Below are 24,182 nucleotides of genomic sequence, written 5' to 3' on the forward strand. Positions count from 1 at the left end.
TCAGCTGTAATTGAAGTTAATCAAGTATAAAAACAAAGGGCACCTGTTTCTTGTTGAGTAAAATGCAATAATATCTCATTGATTGAAATCTCTAACAGTTATTTACTTATCTATAAAACCTATTTTAGGGGTTATTTTATTAATGTTTATTTTATACTGGTTGCAGATTTGGACATTTCAGGATTATTGCCAAAATTATCAAGAGACTTGGTAAATTTCTTTTTTTAATTATTATTATGCACTTATTTCAACCATTCTTATCGCTTCAATATTATTTTACAAGTCTAATGGTCAGTTTGAAAAATCTGCAAAGCAATTTATAGCCTTGTAAAAACCTGTAATGTCTATGAAATTGATGACAATTATATCTAAACTGCTCCTGTACATGAAACCGTAGGCCCAGGTTGCTCACAGATAACATTGTTTATCAATAAGCAGAGAACCTGATAGCCCTTTAAGCACATTCACAAGACAGCAAAAGAGGAAATCTTCAGGTAAATATAGCTCTGTCAATAAGTTGTAACCTTGGTTAGATTTATGGGGAGAAAATAAGACAGAAGTCAGATGGCACAGAGCACTGAGAATGGAAAAATAGTGCAACAATTTCATTAAAATTAGTTAGGAATAATGAAGTAGCATAATTCCCCTTAAAAATGTTATTAAATGAATTGCAAAAAGTATTGCTAAAGACTCAAATCATAACCCGTAAGCCATAATTACAGTGCCTTCAGAACATTGGAGAAGCCAGCTGTCATTTCAAATTAGACCACCATCACATAGATTTTAGACAATAACAAATATTGAATATTGTAACAGTACATTTGTTATTGTCTGAATCAGTGTGACGAGCAGAAATCCCAGGCCAGGACATGGTCTCTTAGGTAGATTTCCAGCACCAGGAGCCACACAATGCCTGCCACCATGGGAGAGTTCAAGGCCACTGGGTGTCCTAAGGGTTTGCATCACCTTAAGAGTTTCATTCTTCTGTTACTTTGGTACAAGAGAGGAAAAAAAATACTTTTCAAAACAGTCAAATATGTTAGTTATTAGTTAAATTTAAAATTTCTGGAATATTTGGAATTATTATTTGGAATATTCATTCATCCATTTTCTAACTGTTTTATGCTATTCTGAGTCACAGGAGAGCCAGGAAGCGATGGGCACAGGGCTATCACAGGGTGCACACAGACACCAATACAGACACACACACTCTCACACCACATCCAGTTTCCCCAGAAGCCGAAATAACTTACCAGTATGTCATTGCACTGTGGGAGGACACTGGAGCACGCAGAACATACAAACTTCACACAGATACAGTAGCACTCCAGGTCAGGAATTAAACTCAGGGCCCCAGTGCTGCAAGGTAACAATGCTGGCTACTGTGCCACCATACTGCCCTATTTGGAATTATTTGTTTTTTCAGGATCTTTTTCTGTACGGGGCTCTTACAACACAAAATTAATGTTATGCCCTTGCCTGTAAATGTGCAATTTCAAATGCATAGGATAAACCTGGTGGTATGGGGTCAGTTTTTCTATGGAAACATGAGCTCTACCCTTTTGGGTTGTCCACATGAGATAAGACTGTTCTTGTCATAGACCTCAGAGACTGAGGTGCACATTGGTACAGAATGTCTGGAAGCACCATTCCTTGGGTTTGTAATTTTCCAAGGCTGAATCTGTTTTAAAGGTCTTGTTTAAGCCATCAGAATGAAGTTTTTTCCACAGAACGAGGGGTCAACTAAACACATAAAAAGAGGTGTTAGTGGGGCCAGCAGGGGGCACTCACCCTGCAGTCTACGTGGGTCCTAATGCCCAAGTATAGTGACAGGGACACTATATTGTAAACAGGCGCCGTCCTTCGGATGAGACGTAAAACCAAGGTCCTGACTCTCTGTGGTTATTAAAAATCACAGGGCGTTTCTTGAAAAGAGTAGGGGTGTAATTCCCCATTGGCCCTTACCAATCATGGCCTCCTAATAATCCCCATCTATGAACTGGCTTCATTACTCTGCTCTCCTCCCCACTGATAGCTGATGTGTGGTGAGCGTTCTGGCGCACTATGGCTGCCGTCGCATCATCCAGGTGGGGCTGCACACTGGTGGTGGTGGAGGGGAGTCCCCATTACCTATAAAGTGCTTTGGGTGGAGTGTCCAGAAAAGTGCTATATAAATGTAAGTAATTATTAATTATTATCTATGTGAATGTTGCCATTGCTACATTTTAAAGAAATCCAAAGCAAAAAAAGTATTTTACATCTATAGCACAAGTTCTTTACTTAAAGCTTTACTCAAAGTTCTTTACTTTTCAAGCACATCCATGACCTAGTAATGTTTTTTTTTTGCTTTTAAACAACGAGGAAAAAAAACAGAACACACAGGTTGAACAATGCAGAGAAAATGTCAATTGCTTGCAAGCCTCAGGACGTTCCTTATATCCCTCTTGGGGCAACATACATTTCTCTCCTTTGCCTGCCACACTTTTGTATTGTTATGTACAAAGCATCCCTGTCTCAGAGTGAACGGTTCTTAATGTTGTCGCTTGTGGAGCATTCCCACAGCACAAATTTATTTTTTAGCCACTCTAAGCTATGAAGAAGTAGTTGAAAAAAATTCCGGAGCACCCAAGTGAAATCAAATCTTTGGTTAAATCTTGGTGAAATCCTGAATCTAGGCTCCAGGCAATTGGAACTGGTCAGTTTTTTGGATAAAAACCAAGCCCTCACCTGGTTATTTTTACACTTACTGAATACTGTAGCCCAAAGGCAATGGTCAGCAATGTTATGCTACACTGCCCCAACCATATTGTACTGCAAATGCTCGTTTAGTTCACAAAGCAATTGGTAATGCCTTTGAATAAGAAGTCATACATATATAGACATCTTATAGTACTGATGACGCACACAATACAGAGCTGTTGTTGCTAATATCCAGTTTCTCATTTGTCAGCGCTAAAACACAAGCAGTTCCCAGAGCACAGCCCTGATCAACATCTTGCCTTACCATAAAGGTTGTGTTTAAGACAAAGACATAACATATATTTTAAACAGAGAATGCATGCATTGTATAAGAGTATTTTACACCAACACAAAATGTAAATTCTGATAACGGTTTGAATATGTCGCACACTGTTCTTGGCAGTTAAATAAGGATTCCCCAGAACCCTGGAGAGGTGATCTGTCCTCTTTAACTTGAAGAAAGTTTAGGAAACTGACTCCACAGAAACACATAGATCTAACTCTACAGTATTCATTCATAACCTAACCTGAATCCTGTAGACCAGACTATATGATCTTTGGCAAAGCAATTAAGCAGTTTAATGTAGAGTAAAAGCTGTCTGTAGCTTATTTTAACTGCTTGGAAGAATCCTTACTTTGAGTCATGAGCATTTTAAAGGAGAAAAAGATGAGCCAAAAAAAATGGCAATCCCTGTATTGCACATAATATCAGACAGGACAGGTTTATTAAATTAACTCCACGTTTAAGTGAACTGGCAAACTTCACTTTTGCTAAATTTGAATTTACTCCTGCTAGGCAGAATTTACAATATAATATGATTAGAACTGCCTACTGGGCCTATAAATCTGGAATGCTTTGAAACTGTTTTTAAACTGGCTTTGAGGGAATAAAATCACTTATTTCAGACAGAGTTAAATAGACTGACAAAGCCATTTTTCAGGACTCACACAGTGAATCAGAACTGTACTGTATGAATACCTGTAAATTATCTTTTATACCTCCGTTAAAAGACTGACAGTAACGAATTTAAATTATACATAATGGAAAAATAAATAATGAAAACAAAAACCATACTTCTGAAAAACTGACCTTTTATTTCAGATATTATTATTTCACTGTAACAAGATTGTTTGTAGTACTCCCCACTGGTAGGTAACAATGTATTTTCACCACAGTTTATAAAGGAATGGCTATTGGGCATTATAATATATATATATAATAAATTCAATATTAACAATAATCACTCCAATTACTCATTAAAATAATGTGCTGTGCTTTTATTTACCTCATTGAGCACAAGTATGAGTGACATAAAAATAGAAATGACAGACGCCCAGAGGAAACACATTGAGCTTTTTCTATCCCAAGCAGTAGATATGATATCACTCTCATGACTCAATTTCAGAGCATTCTCTGGCACCCTCCAATCTCTCCCCCCCAAACATTAAAACACTGTCAAGCTACTGTTTCTGTGATCAAGGGAGTACATCATAACTCAGGGCCATGATATAGGAATATTTGCATTTAACAATGCTTTAATTTGTTATTCTTGTATTTTGTCCTTTTGCATAGAAATGGTGTATTGATATACAGCTTCATTTTTTGCATTCAGTCAAGAGAGCACCTCATGCATAGATTGTTGACTGGTACTGGCAGATTTAAATTGCCATTTTTAAGATCCCACTGCAGAGAAATGCCACAGAATCTGTACAGCGATTCGAGAGATCTGAGTGCTCTTTGGAGCCCTGGAGAGTGACGCCTCTGTAACAGGCTCATAATAACATCCTGAGTCCTTTTGCAATTCCCCTGTTTCAAGCTCAGTAGATTAATGGATGGGCATAGATCTATTTGACCCAAGTTTCAGCACTGAGATCCCTAGATTTGATTTGCTGATTCAGACTTACTGTGAGCCCCTGACCACTTAGCTTTCAAACCTAAAATATCAGTCCATTAATGGTGGAGATTAAAATTAAGAGCCTAGTGGACTAATGTTATTTTAACAACCTCATTATAATGTAAAAGCCCTGTGATATATATATGCCTGTGACACATTATAGTTGAATTGTCTTTCATAGACTGTGTGCAAGGATCTTTTTCTTGACTCTCGCAGTGACTGTTAGTTGTTGAGGATCTCCCCTATATTATCCTTTCAAATTCAAGGTTCTGTCAATCCTTCTGGCAGTATTATTTGAAGGACTACAGAGGTGTTAGTCTCATTCTTTTGTTGTTGTCTCAGTTTAGCCCCTGACAACATATTTTAAATTGATAACAGACGTGTCCCCTACTTTGTCAAGGACAATAAGGAAGCTAAAATGCCGACTCCTGTGGAATAGTGATATCCTGCCTCGGAAGTGCTTTTTTTTTACCCTCATGACTGATAAAATATGGTCTCCCGATGTATTTAATGGAAGCTCAAGTCACAGAATCAGCGATAAGCCATCATGTAGGATTCAGTAACTCAGAAGCCGTTTTACAGACAGCTTTAACTAAAGTTGCTTTTGCTCTGCCATGTTGTGAAGCAAGTCAGAGTCTTCAATTAATTCTGCAGAAGCAAATAACGTGCCCTAGTTCCTTTATAGGCCCTGCCTTTGTTGCTGTACAGGCAGCAGGGTGTACGTAATGAGGAAACCATAACGAACAGTCCCTGTTCTGTTGAAATCCGGAACATGAAGCATTCGGTTTTGCTCTCAGGAGATCATGCTATGTTTGCCTCTAAAAGCATCACACTGTAGGAGAGGCACTTTTCGAGAGAAAGCTATTGCCTTGCTATAGGAAATGCTATACTAACTACAGATCCACCATGTTAATGAGACGAATTGTGGCAATAGCATAATTTCTCAGTGTTTACTAATGCTATGTTGCAATTTAAAGAACTGAAATGGACTGTGGAGCTAAGGGATTCAAAAAAGATTGATAAAGATATATCTTAATTTGTGTTTTTGTATAGAGAGACTGTATTGCATTATGTAATTACCCTGAATCTATAATCATTTTGTTACTTGCTGTTAGATAAATGATCATTAATGATAAGTTACTCACCTCTGTTTTGCATGGCCTTTCTAAATGTCCCTCATAAGGATGTTCTCTGAATCTGGATACCCAGTGCAGTATGCTTACCACAACTATTCTATTGATTCTTGCTTCCTAATGTACAGTATATTCTGCTAGGATGCAAAGATAATAAAGCCGAGACAAGCATCTCTAGCATGATGGGAACTACATCTCAGGTTCAGAACTGCTGTTCGTCCTTGAGAGCAGAGCATCAATATACAGCTGTGTTCATAGTTAATAATATTTTTTTTTACTTTTCTTAAATGAAAATGTTCTGTTTGCTTTGTCAAACCAATGAACAGGGGCACCTGTATAGAGTCTGTTAGGCAGGACATAATGTTTGTGAATGACAACAGCGTTTCATTAACAAATTTGCAGTAAGGTTCAACAAAGTGTGGCCGAGAGAGACAAACAGACACATGTAAGGACTGCGAACAGAAGCTCATATGAATTAAAGTCAAAGTCAAATGATGAGAGTGTCCAAATCCAAATCTTTCTTCTTTATTAATGTTAATTAATTTGTAAAGCTTTAAGGGCAGGGCATTAGTAAGAAAGAAAATTGAACGTAAGCTTACAAATAAAGCTTAGTTTTGAAAAATCAGGTTACATTTGTAATAAATATTTTGCCATAAAAGCCCAGGGCATACTCAGCAATCACACACCCTCTGTGTTGTTGTGTAGTGGGGTTGTGTAGTGGGGCAGTGTAGCACTTGAACTGGGTAAAAACACACTCGAGAATGGAAACCATAGTGGGTCATGTGAAATAATAAGTAGACAACATCCAGACAAGAGTCTGCCTCAGCAGCTCGTCCTGATCATATAGTGCTCAGGAATTTGTGCTGTGGCAGCAAAAACTCCGATTTGTATCCGGATCACCGCAGGAGTAGACTGGAGAATCCCCTAACATCCAGTCACTATTATTTCAAGAGAAGGAGGAAGTCAGCAGTCTGATGGCACCCCTAAGCTTACATGCAGAAACCAGCAAAACTACACTTCTGTCTTGGTCACTGTTGAAACACACCCATGCATATTATAATGCATATTAGAAACAGACATAGATATGTAATAGTGCCGATAACTCCTATATTTTAATTGAATTTTTTAGTATGCAATATTTGTCTGCCATTTCAAAATACTAGAATTGACAACCACGGTTCTTACTTTAATTATTTATACACCTTTACAAGCGCTTGTTAGAAAGAATGATTATTCTACAAGCATAGAATAAACATTCATGACAAATGCTTACAGGATCTTTAAACTGGCAGTATTCATCATGCATAATAAAGAGAGTGCTGTTGTTTTATTGTGGTATTGGTACTTAGAGCTGCTTGCAGCTGTAAAGTCTTTACTTTTCACATTGCTTTTGTCATGTCTCCAGGCAAGCATTTGACCTTTGGCCTCTGAAGAAGAATAAATCGAGAAACTCTGTAAAAATGCCTCAATCTCTTGAGGTGGAAGAATTATACAAAACCTTTTGGTGAATTTGTATTGATGAGTAGCTCAAACATTGAGCGCTCTTCAAATCACCAAGCTCATACCATGCTAAGGTCACTGTGGAGGTTTCATTTTAAATGCTTAATGCAGACCTAAAGTCAAAGAAAGTCAAGAGGTCAAGTGAGCCCATTCACAGGCACTGTTTATTTGAGATGTGTTTAACATTAGTACAAAAACACATTAACAATTAGTAACTGGTCTGCTAACGTGGAGTGTTTTTTGTTTGTTTTCCAAATAGATTTTTCTTATTAATTATGTTTTGGGCAGGATTTGTTCTTCTACAACATTTCTGTTCATTTTCAGTGATCGATTTGAGTATGCACTGGTGGCTTTTTATTAGTATGCAGTTTGCTAAGAAGCTGGAGGGCAAGATAGTCTGACTGATGGTACACTTGATGGTTTTGAGGAAATAAAGACATTAACCCATAACTCTTCGAAGTCTACTGTAAGCTGCTTTCTATCAAACAACTATGAATAAATATGAGATTTCTCTCCTGTATGGTTCATCAGACCACCTTAGATGGATGCATTGAATTAGATTAACAATAAGACACCAACACAAGTTAAATCAGAGAAAATGAGGTCTCAACAAACTATGAAGGATCATGGCCTCTCTCCAAAGTTTGTTAAACTGTTGCATTTTGTTATAATTAAGGAATCTAAAAACACAAGAAGGATATGATCAAACAGTGACCATTCAGCCATTCCTGTATTGGTTTTAAAAGTCTATTTTTACATTGAAAGGATGATTTGTAAGTGTTGAGTAGCTTCATAATTTGACCCTAATGTGTAAAGGATATGCTGCCGAAAGAAAGGACAGAACATGAAACCTAAGAAGAGTTACTGAAGCAGGATTACCACAGGAAATGCATCTTCTTATGGGCTGTGCTGTTTCAAGGACATGCAACAATCTGTACAACATAGTGTCTTCTCCAGATCTTTCAACAAACTATAGCAGTATGGCTAAAGTATTGTGCCACATAAATCTTCAATTTGAGGGCTATATTGTTAATTTGTCGGTAATTATGCTGTCATCTTCAAAAATGACTGGACACATGCATCGCCTCAGAGGTAATACCACGTTTCCACAATTTATTCCACATGTTCCCAGCACTTAGGCAACTTTGAAATCTTTAAAAGAAAGGCAGCCCCTTGAGATGCTAGACACCCCAGGCACAAATAGCTTTTTAGCCTCAGTCTGCACCCCAGGGCAGAGAACAAAAGCAACCATCCCAAAGAGCAAAACAGAATTTTTCATCAACAAGCAGTCTCCTCATCAATTTTTCATCTTCCTGTTCTCAACAGTGCATGTTTTTGGACAGCCTCTGATTCAATACGTGAATGTATACCTATTCCACAGCTCAGTAATCAGAAGAAATAGGTTATCGCCTGCCTCTATTCAAACATTTTAATGTAGATTTTAAAAAGTAACTTTTTTACAGAGCATGATGAATTTCTAGCATTCCTACACAGCATTTTATATAATCATCTTTATGTATAGTGATCTAGTAAAGAGAGCAGAAAAAACAATGAATTGCTAGATCGCCAATGGTGGGGTTCTACAGTGATCTGAAAGTACTAAACGTGGACTAGAAAATAACAGAGGTTTTTATCTATAGTATGCAAATGCTGTGAAACAGTAATGCAGAATGATGCAAAGTTAATTTCTCTGCTGCGCACTGTGGGAATACTAGCTGTCACAGAGGGCCAGAGAAGGTCTCCAACAGAAAAGGCTAGGAAGCACCTAATTAGGAAAATTCATTTCCATCTCTGCAACATCAGAGAAAGCTCACCTTAGTCAGCATGTACACTAAAACAAAGAATCCTGCTGTGTGTAAATATTGTCACTTCCTAAACGTAGCATATGGAGGGGGTGTGAGCTGAATTTGCAGTATTAGCACTTCAGTAGTTGTTGCAACAGAGGGTGTGAAAGTTCTGTTCACTTTTCCAAAGGTGCTACTCATTCCAGTGTTGTGGAAGGATTCCTTTCTTCTAAAATGTGGCACCATGCTGAAAACATGCTTCTTAAATTATCATCTTGGTCTCCCATGACTGTTGGAGTGTGGAGTGTATAAAATGTTGTCTTGAGAGCCCCACTTGATAAAAAATGAATAGAATTGCCAATTTCTGCTGCAACAGCATGAACTTTCTATTTAAACAGGGATAAAACTGACAGTGGAAGGCAAACAGGTAGCTAGATGTGACAGTGAACAAGAGTTATCTATAACGCATTGCCATATATAAACCTTCTGATCAATGTCTGATTTCTCTATAGCAATATTGAAATGATGTAAAAAGAGACAGAAGATATTTAATGTGTATATCAGTCACTAGAGATGGGCAACCTGAATCATACCCAAGTATAAAAAGTGTGAGCAAAATAATCATTAGTACCTTTTTAGGAGTTTACTCCAGTTATTCTAATTACTTTTCTAACAGGATGGTCTTACACTCTGATTTGGGTGTTCAAAAACGTTTCTTAAATGCAACTCTCATTATTTAAGCTTCCATTATACAGATTGATGGTAGGAACGTCTAACATTCTAACTGCCTTTGCCCTGAGCCCTTCTGGCTCATTGTGTTTGGAAGACCTGGAAGTATAAGGATAAGAACATGATGAATATGCACTTCATTGTGGCCATTAAGATCCTGAAAGGGTTTATTGAAATTTCTACAAAAAGTCAAAAGCACCTTCTTTTTTTTGTCACTGATATTTGCTGTAAGGGTAGAGACAGAATTTGCTGCTTGGGTTTGAATGTGACAAAACAGCTCCTACAAGAAATCTGTCCTTGTCATGTTCTGCTGCTTGCATTTGAAACTCCCATGTAAAAAAGAAAACTCTAATTCTCTTGTACCAAGTAATGAAGATGCTTTTTTCTATACCCTGTAAATTATTCACAGAAGTAAACCTCCACCATGTGTCTCAAGGTTGTTTGTAATCCCCCACATACTGTCACCAGCTAGATAACAGTTGTGGTTGGACCCACATGAGCTCATTAGGACCCACAGCTAAAAGAGGGCAAAAAAAGACAAAAGCATTTCTTAGACTACAATTTGGTGTCGACTGTGATATATAAGTTTGTTAAAAGGCCAACCAAAGTACAGACCAAAGGCAAATTAAATTTGAATTTAAAAAAGTAAGAATAATGCCTTTACTTGCGCCGATTAAAGCCACCCTCATACATCAGATACATCAGCACATTTTTGCACTAGTTTCTTTGATTACCGTTTAAAGAAGATGAGAAGACCAAACATTTTTTACACTGTTACAGTATACTTTTAAAAAAACTTTATCCCACAGAGCAATAGCTACGGTATGCACGAGTGGTCACTTTGAAACACATTACACTTATTAAAAATAACTCAGATTTATACTTTGGTGCTGCCAGTTTATGAAGATTTAGCTTGGCTGCAGTTATATTCAATTTGACTACCTCATTTTCATGATTACCATTTTTTGTAAAAACTTTATTTTTATCAAACAAAAATGGCTTGATCAGATCATGGTAAAGCTGTAGTTCAACTGAGCAGTAAGGTGATTAGTGTTGGAGTTAAAACTCCTCTGTAAGTTGAAAAAAGCCTCTAGGGGTCCAAGGTCAACTGGCTGCCCAACTCCTCTGGGCATGGGAAAACTAGGAGGAATAAAATTTTGTTTCCTTGTTGAAATAGTTGCATTTTGTTATTTTCCAAGTTATGTCCCATTTCCCTGTTAAAAAGATCTGGATCTGAAAGGTAAATATGCACTGCAGTATATGTTAACATAAAGTAGCCATAAACTGATTGTAATGAAATGTAAGTCTGGTTTCTTTGCTAATACTTTGTACTCTGCTTCCATTTTATCCTGTTATGAATGAAAAGCTTAAGTTCTTGGCTATGTTTAATTGACTATACTTAATCGTTCTTCACTTTGTGGCTTTGGGCTGGTGTCCTGTTCAGAAGAAAGAGAAGCGGTCTTGTACTCTATGGCATGATGCTCAGCAGATAAAGTGAAATCAGAGGATCTCATTCATCCACGTCTTGAAAGAAGCCAGGTTAACTTGAACAACATGGTCGGGTAGCATGATCCAGCCTCCCACAACCATTTGTGTAGCAAACTGCGTCCTGATCTCGGATCTGAACTATGCCATGCCTGTATTGTCATGCCTGTTGATTGTGAAGATGTCCATTGGGATGCCTTTGAGAGATTTTGGATAGTTGAATCAGATCTCAACATAGCCTTCTTTTTTCAAGACTAAAACATTCAGTTTTTTCAGCCTGTCATTGGACTGCTTCCAGAATAGCAATATGTTCCTTTTACTTCCACGAAGGCCTTTATCGGTCTAAATAGTGGATTACACATTAGGAGCGTTCCCCTGCCCTCCGTTTTCACACCAACTGTGGGCCAAAAGCAGACCTTATGGGCTTTGCTCTTCCATTCCAGATTGCACACAATGTTGGTCAGGGTCTGCTCCCAGCATAGCAGCATGGTTTTGGCTTCAAAGCAAGAAACAGCTCTCTTTTTTTTGTTTTACTGAAACTGCAGGACAGTGCCCTCCACAGACACAGGGCTGGACTGTCATTTGGCTCAATAGTCGTTTTTTTTTTTGCATGAGCCCTTGAGCTTCAGGGACAAGGCTGAAAATAGCATTTAAATGTGTGATCGCAAATTCCCATTCCCGTGGTTCCTGAGATTTCATGACATCTACTATGCGTTTACAGACTACCACAGTGAGAAAAGTTACTTTTAGAAATTAACCTACACTGCCAAAGGTGTGCCATTCAACTTTAATCCACAGCAGAAAAGAAAGGTTTTTCCATCATACAATCATTACCTTACCTTAGACTATTAATACATGTTGCACAACATTTGTTTCTGTAGTGGTGAGTGGTTTGCAATATATAATGACTATCCTTAGACAAGCCTTATTCATCCCCATGGGAGGGCACCAGGTGTGGTAGAGCTGAGTTTAAATTTCCCTTTAAACTAAATGATTATTCCCTTAGTTTTTTTCTTGGTTTATAAGCGTGCATCTTTAAATTTCATCCATTCATAACTGGAAATGTTCATGGCAATAACAATACATAGGAATTTACAAACCTCTACATGTTGTATTGGTAGATATTGAAGGTGCTTGAATCAATGCAATGCTTTCTCTTTGTATTTCAAGATCCTCATTAAATCAAGACCCACAGAATTCTGGCTGCATTAAGCGCTGCATTAACACATGTAGCATTTTTTTCAATTGATGACTTGCTAATACTTGCAGACTTCTTAAACATTAATGTGGATTGCATTCATACATTATTTGTGCCAGGGGATAGTAGCAGGAAGCAAACATTCCTAAGCAGACTGTCCCCAGCAGCATACAGACGTAAACAGCTTTTAAAAGGCTCACGAGTTTGAAACAGATGGACAAAGTGCCCTGGGTTTTTTGATGGCTAAGCATGTAACATATACGAGCAGGACAAGATGAGAATTTGGGGGTTAATCCAGTATTACATCAAAGTAAGGCACTTTATGTAAGATGCATTTGGTTTTGCTCTTCTGTTGCTTGATAAAAGCCACCAAACCTTACAGTACATGCTGCATAAAAGGTGTCCGATTTACGTGGTGAGGTGTGATAAATTTCTGCTTGTAGACAGAGTCATGGTATTTGGCGGAACTCGAATGCTTATAGACACTGAGGAATGAGAGCTCTTTCATGCAGCAAACAGAACTGTGGTGTAGGTGGCACTGTGCCATGCTATATTTTTTCTGGATATCTGTGTTTCACTGTTGAGAGAGCTTCAAAGAGCCTCCAGAATTGAGGATTTTCCAAAAGCAGAACAAATCTAGCTGTATACTCTATATTTAGCTATATATATAAGCTTCTGAAACTCAAGTTAATTAAATTAAAACACGCAACTTGGTGTGTTGACTTGCTTGCTCAGCATCAGGGGAGAGGTGCAATTAAAACTTCCTGTGCAATGAACATACAATTTTAACTTTAAAAAATGATGTAATGATTTATTGTTTTCACAATCCTCAGCCTATTTGTATTCCCATATATATTTCATATCCAATTATATAATGTCTGTGTCTTGGACATATCAGATATTATTTCAGTAACTTACATATAAAATCTGTGTTTTAAAAAGCTATTTGATGTGTTTTGGGTGGAAGAACTATACTACATGCATCCAAAACATGTACAAAGGTTTTTAAAAATCTAACAATGTTCTAGAAATGTTCTTATGTGGGATCCTGCAAAGACAATAAGAAAACGTACGTTTTGATTTCCAGGATTTATAAGAAACAATCAACTGAACTTTTTTTCAGGTCTTTTCAAGGCCTTTTAATGGTACAAATACAGATATTAAGATGAAAAACTATAGTAACTGCACTAAATCCCTATGTAGACAGGCCGGCTTTTCTGAAGTAGCATAGGTTCTCCCTTTGAATATTTAATGCAAATGGATAGCTGTTCACTCCAGCGGAACAAAATGCATTGGAATTCATTCACTCATCTGTAAAGGTTATGATTTAAAAGTCATGGGAACCATGCATTAGAGATATCATCATTTTCATATGGACGCTTTCAGCCATATCCTCCTGTTAATTTGTTTCTAACCATTTAGGTAAATAATTCTGAGGATGTTTTTTTTTGTTACTTTGTGCTTACAACAATATCACTTTCGCTTTGAAGGCATAGCTTTGTCATTTGCATATCATTGTTTCTTGAAAGTCAATTAATTCAACGAAAGGAGTATTTTTACTGTGGTACACCGTTTTCAAGCAATGTGAGGTATGCTTGTAAATTCTTACCCAGTTCAAATGAAACAAGGCTTTCAAAGTCCAGTAGCTATCCACCCATTTTCTAACCACATTATCGTTTAAGAAACTACAGCTACAGTAGAATATTATTACATAGTAATTACAGTGGTGCTATGGCACTATAAAATAAAGAGATACCTAGTCTCCAAACTTACAGAATTTTCTCAGTCACAATTAAAGATGATACAGCAAGTGTTGGACTGTCAGTGAATGGCGAAGTATACCATCAAGGGCAAACGGCATGAAGCAAAACCTACTGTAGGTGCTCTTTAGTTTTTCCTATGAAGGACATACAGGTAGCATGCTCCAGGTCTTTTGTGTTATGGAGTCTCGTTCCATTTCCTTCCTGGTACACTTAACTGAGCAGTCAAAGTGCTCTCTTTACATCCCTAGATAATTCCAGATGTCTCTGCTGACAAAGGATTAACCAGCTCCATAGGTCTGTGCATGTGTGCATATATGGATACTGCACTTTCAGAATTCAAAAAATGTAGGTAACTGTAACTGACGTTCCATGACATAAGATATAAACCACAGTACAGCACCTTCTCAGACAACTTTGCAATATGTATTTTCATTTTGGTATCGAAGCTCCAAAATCAAGTTGGAAGAATGCTGCAGTCTTGCCAAATTGAATACATGAGCTGGAAGTGTTCCTTCCTGTCAACAGATTTGTTTCTAGTGGGGTTTAGTTTCTAATTAATGGTGTTTTTCGGCTTGCCAAGGGTTTGTTATGTATATTGGTTATTTTACTCTCCAAACTATTAAAATTCAATCATTCTATCACTACAGCTTTTTTTTTCCATCTAAGTGAAAGTGTTGCCATGACAACACTTTAAATGTCTTTAAATAGAGTACATTTTGGAAATGCTTTTACCGTTTGATAATCAGAGCACAATATCATCCCAAAAACAACAAAAAAGCTCACATCGCTGCATGGTGGAGTTAGAGAAAACCCTAAGATTCTCCCATGCACTTAGCGGAATTTCTCTGATTCAGTCCAAAGCTGAGTGCTGTCAAGGCAGAATTGGCTGAGACACTTGTTTAGCACATCACATAATGCAACACACTGAAGAGCAGGTGACCGATGTCAAAACTGAGGGACTTCTGTTGTTTCTCATTAAGAGCAAAGTACAGTACATGTCTGCCTTTGCCGACATAAGCTCTCCACTGGTCACACTGGGCTTGCCTTGACCTGATCCTTTCTTAGGAAACGATAAAAAAAATTAAAATATGGTACCTTCTGTAAACTGGAAAACGAAGAAATTTGAATGGGTGATAATTGACTGATACACCCTGTATTTAATGTTCCCATTTTGACACTAATTCTCTGTGCATTGTTTTCATTTCCAGCGATGATGATGATGAGGATGATGATTATCATAGCACAGGGCGTTCAGACATTTCAGCAGCGTTTTGTTGACCAGGTCCTCTGCCTTTACCCGCCCTGCAGGTGTAAGTGCAACCTCCACGCCAGCCAGTGTGGGCCGTCCGAGGACGGCACCCTGCAGTGCGAGTGTGAGCACAACACCACTGGCCAGGACTGCGGACGATGCAAGAAGAACTTCCGCGCCAAGTCATGGAGGCCGGGCTCCTATCTGCCCACACCCCATGGATCGCCCAACACCTGTAAGCATGTCCGTGCTTTTTGTTCCTACAGGGCCATGGCACACAAGTCTTGGGTGAAAAATATTAGTAGCATGTCCGCGGCCATAGTGAAGCATACTGTCCTGTGGTGAGCTCGAACGGTTTGCAATTAACTGAAATGTGGCGTTAATAGATATGTCTAAGCTTTGAGCTTATTTGTGCATGCAAAGTTTCCCTCCAAAAGAGGAATTAATGGAACTGCTGCATACCTGGATCTCTGCTTTTTCCTATTATAACCCAAGCTACCGGTTAAGATTAGTTTTGGCTTCAGACTCCTCTGTGACCCACTTAGGCACATCAAAATGATTTTCTTCCGTCAGTTTACAACTTCATTTATTCTTCCATGCTTGTAATGATTTGTATGGCTCAGCTGATCTATAATTGTAATAAATGATTTTGTCTCACTAACACAATCCAGAAAATATTTTTTGTACAATGATTGTGACATATGGGATGGAATTATAATGATGATAGATCATCATCATACTGTTGTTAATTGTATAATGTCAGAAATAGCACAGCAGGCAAGAAAGCTGCAGATATGTTCATTTTGCTTATCCATGTTATAATTAAATACCACAGATAACTCAATCAATCAATCAATCAAAGTTTATTTATCAAATGCACTATAATACAGCATGCAGCAGTAATTGCTGGCAATGAAATGTCTTTTCTGAGAGCTCACCGGGTGAAAATAAAAATAAAAATCACAAAATTAAAAGTTACAGAATAAAGTATCATAATAATAGTGCAATAAAAATTGAATTAAGAAAAAATGAGTTTGTATTCACATAATGTTAGTGTTAAATTAGACTCCAACACATTGTCTCCTGTTAATACTTCTTGAAGTCTCAGCAAAGGTCTGAAACTGAATCCCAGTGAAACAGCTTGCACTCACTCTCTTGCTTAAAGCACCAAAGGAACACAGAGGACGGCAACTTGAAAAGATTTTTCTTCTTCTACAAGTTAGAAGGGAAAGTCCCTTAAAAGGATACCATGGTGATAAAATAAAAAAATCTGGGACAGGTACCTGCGTACAGGGAAGAGAAAGCTTTTTCAGTCTCTGACAGAGCTGTCAGCTTCATATATAAAAACAAGCTGTTTGCTCTGTCTTTTCAATATCGGGGGACATAAATATTTTCAGAACATTAAAAAGTAGAAGGAGGCTCAATTGGTACAACTGAACCTGCACTCACCAATAATAATGTGTTAATATATTTTAGTGATATAAATAAAGACAGGTATATTTAAATATTTATTTTTAATTATACTTTTTTGTTCTTCCAGGTGCAGCTTCTGGGTCTGCCATGGGCAGTAAGTAATACACTAAAACTCTGTCGAACAGAACATAAGAAGATCTATCGTGAAATCCATCATGCATGATTGTGTGTCACACATGTTTTCGTTTTGTTGCCGTTTTTGTTGCTTATTTTTACTAATGGCAAGTCTTTCTGTTGCTGTGACATTTCTGAACATTAAACTCTCATGTGAAAATTTTTCCACAGTTTTTTCTTAAGTTGTCATGATGTCGTAGAGAGAAGGGGAGGGGACTTGAATATTTTTTTCGAAGACGAAGTGTGTTGTAATATAGATTTGTGGCGAGTTGTTGCCGTCGACAGGACTGTCACACAGGCCTGACGACAGATCTAAACGAGTACCTGAGTTTGATAGGTTTTCTGTTGGGATCAATTCTGTCACTTTTGGAGCCATTAAAATGAATCTAGTCATTGAAATGTTATTTTTATTGCGTAGGTAACAGGTTTTCATGGTCTTCTGATGTATGACTATATATTTATGTGGCAAACTCCCTGTGGTTAATAGTTACAGGCCTTGTGGGGTACCATAGTAGTAGGATTGTGGGGATTTGAAAACAGTAATGAAATCACAAATAGCTAGATTCACATTCCCTCTGATTCAGCTTCTTCTTGATATTTGATTTACTGATATTTTTTCCCATTTTCTTGTCTCACATTCCAATATTTGTCTTCTCTTTGAACTGGTAGTTGATGAGCCGGTGCAGGTTACCACGGTGACAGCCACCACAACTCCAATTATAACCATTCAGCCAGGTGGGACTCCAACCAACATGTCAGCTGTCAGGCAGATCTAGTGCTGTAGTTTGCGTGACCGGAGAGTTAGAGGTTTATGGTTATCAGCTTCCGTCTTCTGCTGTCCCCAAGCTATTTGATCGTTCTAGAGAGGAAATGCCATCTTTATAACAAACTTTTAAGCAAACTAAGAGTGCACTTTGGGGCATTTGTACACTACATGTAAGCTGGGGAAAAATTATTAACTGGAGAGAATAATTATCCATAAAAACATGAACAGCAGGGGTACTAAAGATAAAAGAAGTTTATAACCACTACAATCCCATGACGTTTTACAGTCATTTATTTTACTAGTAAACGTACTGTATTTGGTTTCAGTCTCTAGTAGAAGATGTTGATTTTCTGTAGTTTAAAAGACCGTCTTTTTAATGCACTTTCTTGAGTAAAATGGTTTACTAATGGACTATCCCAAACGGGTTAGAAACTCTGTTGGATATACAGTAAATTCAGTGTGAAGACTCTGTCAGAAGGAGCTCATAAATAAAATTGTATTATGAAGTCAAGTTAAGTTATTAAAGGATTACTGCTATTTAGTCATTTGTTTTTCATAAACTGTTCATGCTTGGTGGCTTCCTATAAGCTATAAATCTTAAACAACATTATTACTCGCTAGAAACAAAAATTGCTACAATTGACAATAGCAACAAAGAAAGAGAGCTTTATCTGCTGTGCATCTGTCTCGCTTATTAGTCTACTCAAAGGTTTTTTTAACTCTTCAAAGGTCATGCTTTGAATTGCACACTCAAAATAAAAGTATATTTCTCTAAAAAATGTATTTCCACTAGTCCTAGCAGACGTAATAGCCGACTGAATAAGTATGCCAAACAGAATATTAATCTGTAAGCAGCAATTAGTTTGCTTACCTTCGTGTTTTGCTACTTGTGTTGTACCATTGCAAGGTTTTTCCATCAAAAACCATAAACATGAGCAGGATGACACAAGCTTACTGTATGTCTGCATATCTGTTCTTACTGTATCTGGGGGTGTCCTTCTGATTTGGGTGTATTAATGTGCTTCTGTGTAAGCAGTATAGTAATTGAGCACCTTGGGAACACTTGTTTTTGTAGTTAACAGTATTAGTTCTTGTATTTATTGCTGTGATAGGCACAGTAAAACTCTAGACCATTTTTTAAATACATTAGCATTTCTTTATTAACTGGTGAAAAAGACAGGACAGACACTAACAAGAAAAGATTAAATGCTCAGCAACAAAGGCCTATATGAAACACAGTTAGGGAGAGGCTTCAATAACCTATGTTTTGTCTTTTAATTTTAAATTATTTACACATATGTACTTTGTTTACTTCTTATGTCATTCTACCTGGTTAGGTAACTCATGTTAATTAAATTTTGAAGCTACATTTTCTATTTAAAGATTGCTTCCACATAAAGATACAAGGGAAGGAATGTAGTGTGACACTTTCTTATTGAAGCATATGGTGCAACAGTAAAACGCTTCCCCATTTGAGTTGCTTTAATTCAATTTAAAAACTCAGGTAGAAACAGTTTGTGCTTGGGCAATTAAATTGTCATAATCTAAAAACTAATCTGATTGCTAATAGCAATCTAAGGTAAAACAATGCAGACATTATAGGATAGGAAACAAGTATAAATGAAATTAAATTAAATCAGTTAATAGAAACAGAATATTTCATGGCTTCTGCTACTGGATGTGGTAAATAATCTAGCCTCTGTTTGTGTCTGATCAATTCTTTCATTAAATTGACATTCATTGCTATTATCACTTGAGATTAAACCAATTTATGGTACATTATTCAAGTGAAATAAGCACTTCAGAAAAAAAGAAAAAGCTAAACAATTCCTTATTATCACCCTTTAATTGTGTAGCCACACTTGCGGTGAAATAATAAAAAAATGCACACCTATGTTTTGTTGACTCTGTTAGTTCTTACTTTATTTCCACAGTACTGGTCCAGAACCCTCAGAATGCTTTCAGAATGTATGTACAGGACAACGGCAGGGAGCTGAGTGACAGCAAAGTATTAGCAAGCCATGTGTTTGCTAGGAGTTTTCATTCTTAGCCAACAGAGCCCCAGTTTATCAAGAGAGTCACTACAAATGAAGTCATGCTGCCCTGCGAAACTAGGCTCCAGAAATCCATTCACACTTTGATGGACTGCCTGCTGTTTAAAACTTCATGATGACAAGAAGGCACTTAAAGTGCTCCTATTCTTTTCTTTCTGAAGTTTCTTTTTAAACCCATGACAAGGAGCATGCCTGCCTTTTTTCTATCCCCACTTTTTGGGATTTAATCTTTTAATCTTCGTAGTCCCATTACCAACCTATAGTGCATTTATGAAGACAATATATGTTGTTTGAACGAAGGCAAAATGTGAACACCCGTGCTGGTATGTTCAGATTAATATACCGGTATTGTCAGAAATAAGAGGATCAAGCTGTTTGCAGAGACAATAGCTCTGCGCTGACACTTAATCCAGTGTGTAGTCTCCTACAAAAAATAACTACTTATTTATAACGTATTAACAACTAGTCTATGAAAACCATGCAATACATTTATTAGCTTTTAGCAGATGTTTGTTGCATTGAAGGGCAGTACCTAGAATACCAAGCTAAAGCTTTACAAATTTCTTAGCTTGGTATTCTAGATACTGCCCTTCAATGCAACAGACATCTGCTAAAAGCTTTACAAATTTCTTTGAGAGTGAGACCCACATCAATATTTTGCAATACCTAAAAATCACATCAATATCTTATACACCCATGCACTTCGAAACACTTAATCATAGAATACTAGGCGTACTAAAAGCAGTAGTAGTAGTATTCAAAGAACAGATTATTAATCAACTTTGAAATATTTCGCGACAGTCAGAAGCTCCTTTTTTGTTCTTATGACATACACGATTAATATCAATCTCAGAGCTACAGGACAGAACTTCAATAACAGAGGCAGATATCTTGCAATCCATATTTTGATTCCAAATGCCATCTTTTCACATTTACACAGACAAGGTCCCACGTATGGTCACATGTATAGTCACATATATGGTCACATACTGACTCTGTGTGCAGTCTGTTAACACAGAACCCTTTTAGTGTGAATGAGAAGAGTTTAGAGCAGGTAATAAGGTTCCCTCATCCTTCTTAATGCTTCTTAGTTCCTGAGAATGACAAAGGGAATATTTTCCTGCTATTACTCAGTCACCTCTGTGTTAACTAAGTGTGTTGCAGATGGCATCATCATGAGCAGCTGTTTCTTTGGATGATCTGTTCTTGGCTAAAGAACACATTGTGGGTCTCCTAGACTCTGGGAACAGGCGTTTAAATTCATTCCCTCATTTGCGAAAGCATTGAAAAATCTGGGTAGGAGTGTCAGAGGAAGAGAGTGGTCAATTGCTAATCTCTTTTTTTTTTAGCCAAATAACACTGCTGTTGATCTGATTGTCTCCAATCCAAAATGACAGGCAGTACCTCAGTCCACGAGCAACCATTTGGCCAGTGTTTATAATTAGTGAGTCTGGTTTGTAGATGGAATTTTCTATCGGCATTGCAGCAGCTGCCATTGTGGAGCTGAGAGCTAAACCTTGGACAGAAGAAACGAGAATAGCTTTACATTGCTCCTCTGTTTGGGTGACTGTATGGCGCCGGGTTCACAGTAACACTCTGAGGGAGGACAGGATTTTACAACTGCACTGAAACAGAATGACACAAACTTCTCATTTAAACTTAACACTGTAATTAAATTAGAACTGAGACAGTGTTGAATCATCCCGTGTTATAATGGTAATATGAAAACAAACGATGTTTGTACTGCAAATACGGCTTATTTATTTTATGCTTTGGTGCTGTTTTTTCTTTTTTCCATTACTAATGCCAAAGTGACTAGGTTTTTGTAATTATACACTGTGACACCACGGGGCTTTGTGGCAGCCACCATTGGCACACTTTTGCACTTGGTCTCCTCCGAGAGTGGTGATGTTCTCAGCCACCCTCAACAGGGCAGCAAGGACAGGTGGCGCCACATATTGTCGTTCCTCACTGTCCCTTCCGGGATTAAAGCTTCACAGTTATACCCAGTTCTCTAGAAGTGTCACTCACTCTCTATGCCCCTTATCGGGGTTACAGTCTCCTCCGAGACTGTCGGTCATATTCTTCCCCTTGTGGGGAGTTACTGTAGCCACTAGTCTCTTCTCTTTTGCACTCAAATGGCAGACACTCTCTCCTTACAGCGCCCGCACGTAACTCGGCGCCTCACACCCACCACTATCCTGCTTCGGCCCAGCTCTCTCATAGCCGAACCTCCGCATACCGAAGAGCTGATCTATCACTTCCTCTCTCGCCTAAAGGTCTTGGCTTAATCGCCCTCCCTGGGAACTGTTCGGCTTGTACTCCGAGCGTTCCTCCAGCTGAGACTCATTAGCTCTTAAACTGGGCTCAGCTGTGGTTACCGCGGCAACACGTCGCTCTGTATTGAGAGCCCTGCCGAACACCCCGTATCTCCGTGACATCATCCACTTGATTCTCAGTGATTCTCCTGTTCACTGTTATTTGTCAATACCAGTAGAGGGTTAGTAGAAGCAGGACAGCTTAATTCTGATGAGCTGCATGACCTTGGTTCATAACATCACATTCATAGTATTTGGTTGCTTCATTAGTTAATCCTCTTTTATTCATTTTCTATTAAATAAAGTTAAATCATCAAATGCTCTTATTTGTAATCACAGCAAAGTGCAATGAATAAGGTAGGCCTAGCTTCCCTGCCCCTGTGAAAAAGAAATATGAAGAAACATATTGTGACAGTATTTTCTAACCAGTATCCATGGCTTATTTTAACTAGGCGTTGTGAGAACACAGAGTCTATCCTGGAAACACAAGGCTCAAAGCAGGAGTACATACTGGCCAGGATGGTAGTTCATCACAGGGCATGCACACAAGCACAGGGACTATGTATAGAGACACTGTTTAATTCACCTAGCACGTTTCTGGTAGGTGGGAGGAGACCAGTTACCCAGAGGAAAGATCCACACAATCACACAAACTCTACACTGAAGGTTGGAACTGATCCCAGGACAAAGGGATGCGAGGTACTAAAATCTAACCATTACATCACCATGCCACCTATATTATATAGATTTTAATCCTAAAAAAATACTCATAAACATATATGGAGATGAACTCTAAAAAGTGTTATAATGAAAAAAAAATAATATTTTGTATTTATACATCAAACACTCCAGTCCTTTTCAGTGCAGACAGACACACACACCCACATCAAGGCCAGTTTTCCCAGTATGTCTTTGGACTGTGGGACGAAACACAAACATGGGGAAAACATGCAAACTCGCCACAGACAGCACCACAGGAATTGAACCCAGTGGCCCAGAGCTGTGAGGCAGCAACGCTAACCACTACGGCACTGTGTCAGCCTGTTCACATATAGTTCATTCGAATTTTTCAGTTCCTTTATTGATTCTGCCATATATAACATAGTTTTATAATATGTTTCTTTATATTTCTTATCTGCAGGGATGCCTTGCACTCAGGATTCTGAAAAAGCAAAACAAACGGCATAAAAAAACACTGTCCTCCACAAAGTCAAGGCTTTCCTTAAGACTTTCCAGTGCAGCACTTGAAACCTCATAAGCCATTTGTGTCGCAACGCAATCAATAATGTAAAGCAATAAAATCATGAACATGAAAAATGAACAGGTTTTTCTATGCCCTTTTCATGGCAAATTCAACCGCAGTAATGCAAAATTGTAAACTACATTTTTTCCTGGTTCTGGAAAAATGAAATCTTCCCTGTCGCCTGTGAGATACAGGGAAAACAAAAATCAAACAAGCACAAAAAGTCCTTCAGGAAGGGCTTGAATGAGTGTTAGACTGAAAAACAATCACCAAAGCATTCTGGGAATTGCTCTTGAGGCTCCTTCCTCCTGAGGAAGTCCCACGTGTCCCCTCTGTTTCTGTCAGAAGGGTCTCAGAATGCTCCTCTGCCCTGAGCAAACTGTAGCTCCAGGCAAGCGGCTTGTCCCTGAGGCGGGAGAGCAAACTGTCACAGGCTGTCCGCTGTCACTGCCTCACTCCACACTTCAGCTCCACTCACTTCCCACTCACCAGCTCTCTAAGGTCAAGCCAATCTGTGCTCAGGCCACATCCAGGCTGAACTCAGCCGTTCCCCAAGGATCCACCAACTTTCCCTGCTGTTACTCCGAAGAATCCTTTTTCAACACACTTCCAATTAGTTATATATTTTTTCTCAATCCTGCATTTCCCAAATGATTTTACCTTATGATTCTTTTACTAACTACACACCTGTTCATGTAACAGCGTGACTAGGAAATGTTAATGAGGGATTTTGTTCTAC

General features: G+C 38.1%; 1 protein-coding gene across 6 annotated transcripts in view; it reads left to right on the forward strand.

Moving 5' to 3' along the window:
* The window catches only part of LOC102697389 (netrin-G2), a 69,862-nt gene that overhangs the window by 19,663 nt on the left and 26,017 nt on the right, over window positions 1–24,182 (forward strand). For 3 of the 6 annotated variants that reach the window (XM_015366941.2, XM_069183182.1, XM_015366940.2), the window contains exons 4-6: window positions 15,535–15,710; window positions 17,016–17,042; window positions 17,732–17,797. In XM_015366941.2, coding sequence (XP_015222427.2) covers window positions 15,535–15,710; window positions 17,016–17,042; window positions 17,732–17,797 — 269 coding nt within the window. The remainder of the gene's footprint in view (window positions 1–15,534; window positions 15,711–17,015; window positions 17,043–17,731; window positions 17,798–24,182) is intronic. The other 3 variants (XM_015366945.2, XM_015366943.2, XM_015366942.2) reach the window with 1 other exon arrangement.

This window comes from Lepisosteus oculatus, chromosome 24 (assembly GCF_040954835.1).
Source record: "Lepisosteus oculatus isolate fLepOcu1 chromosome 24, fLepOcu1.hap2, whole genome shotgun sequence".
Lineage (NCBI taxonomy): Eukaryota > Metazoa > Chordata > Actinopteri > Semionotiformes > Lepisosteidae > Lepisosteus > Lepisosteus oculatus.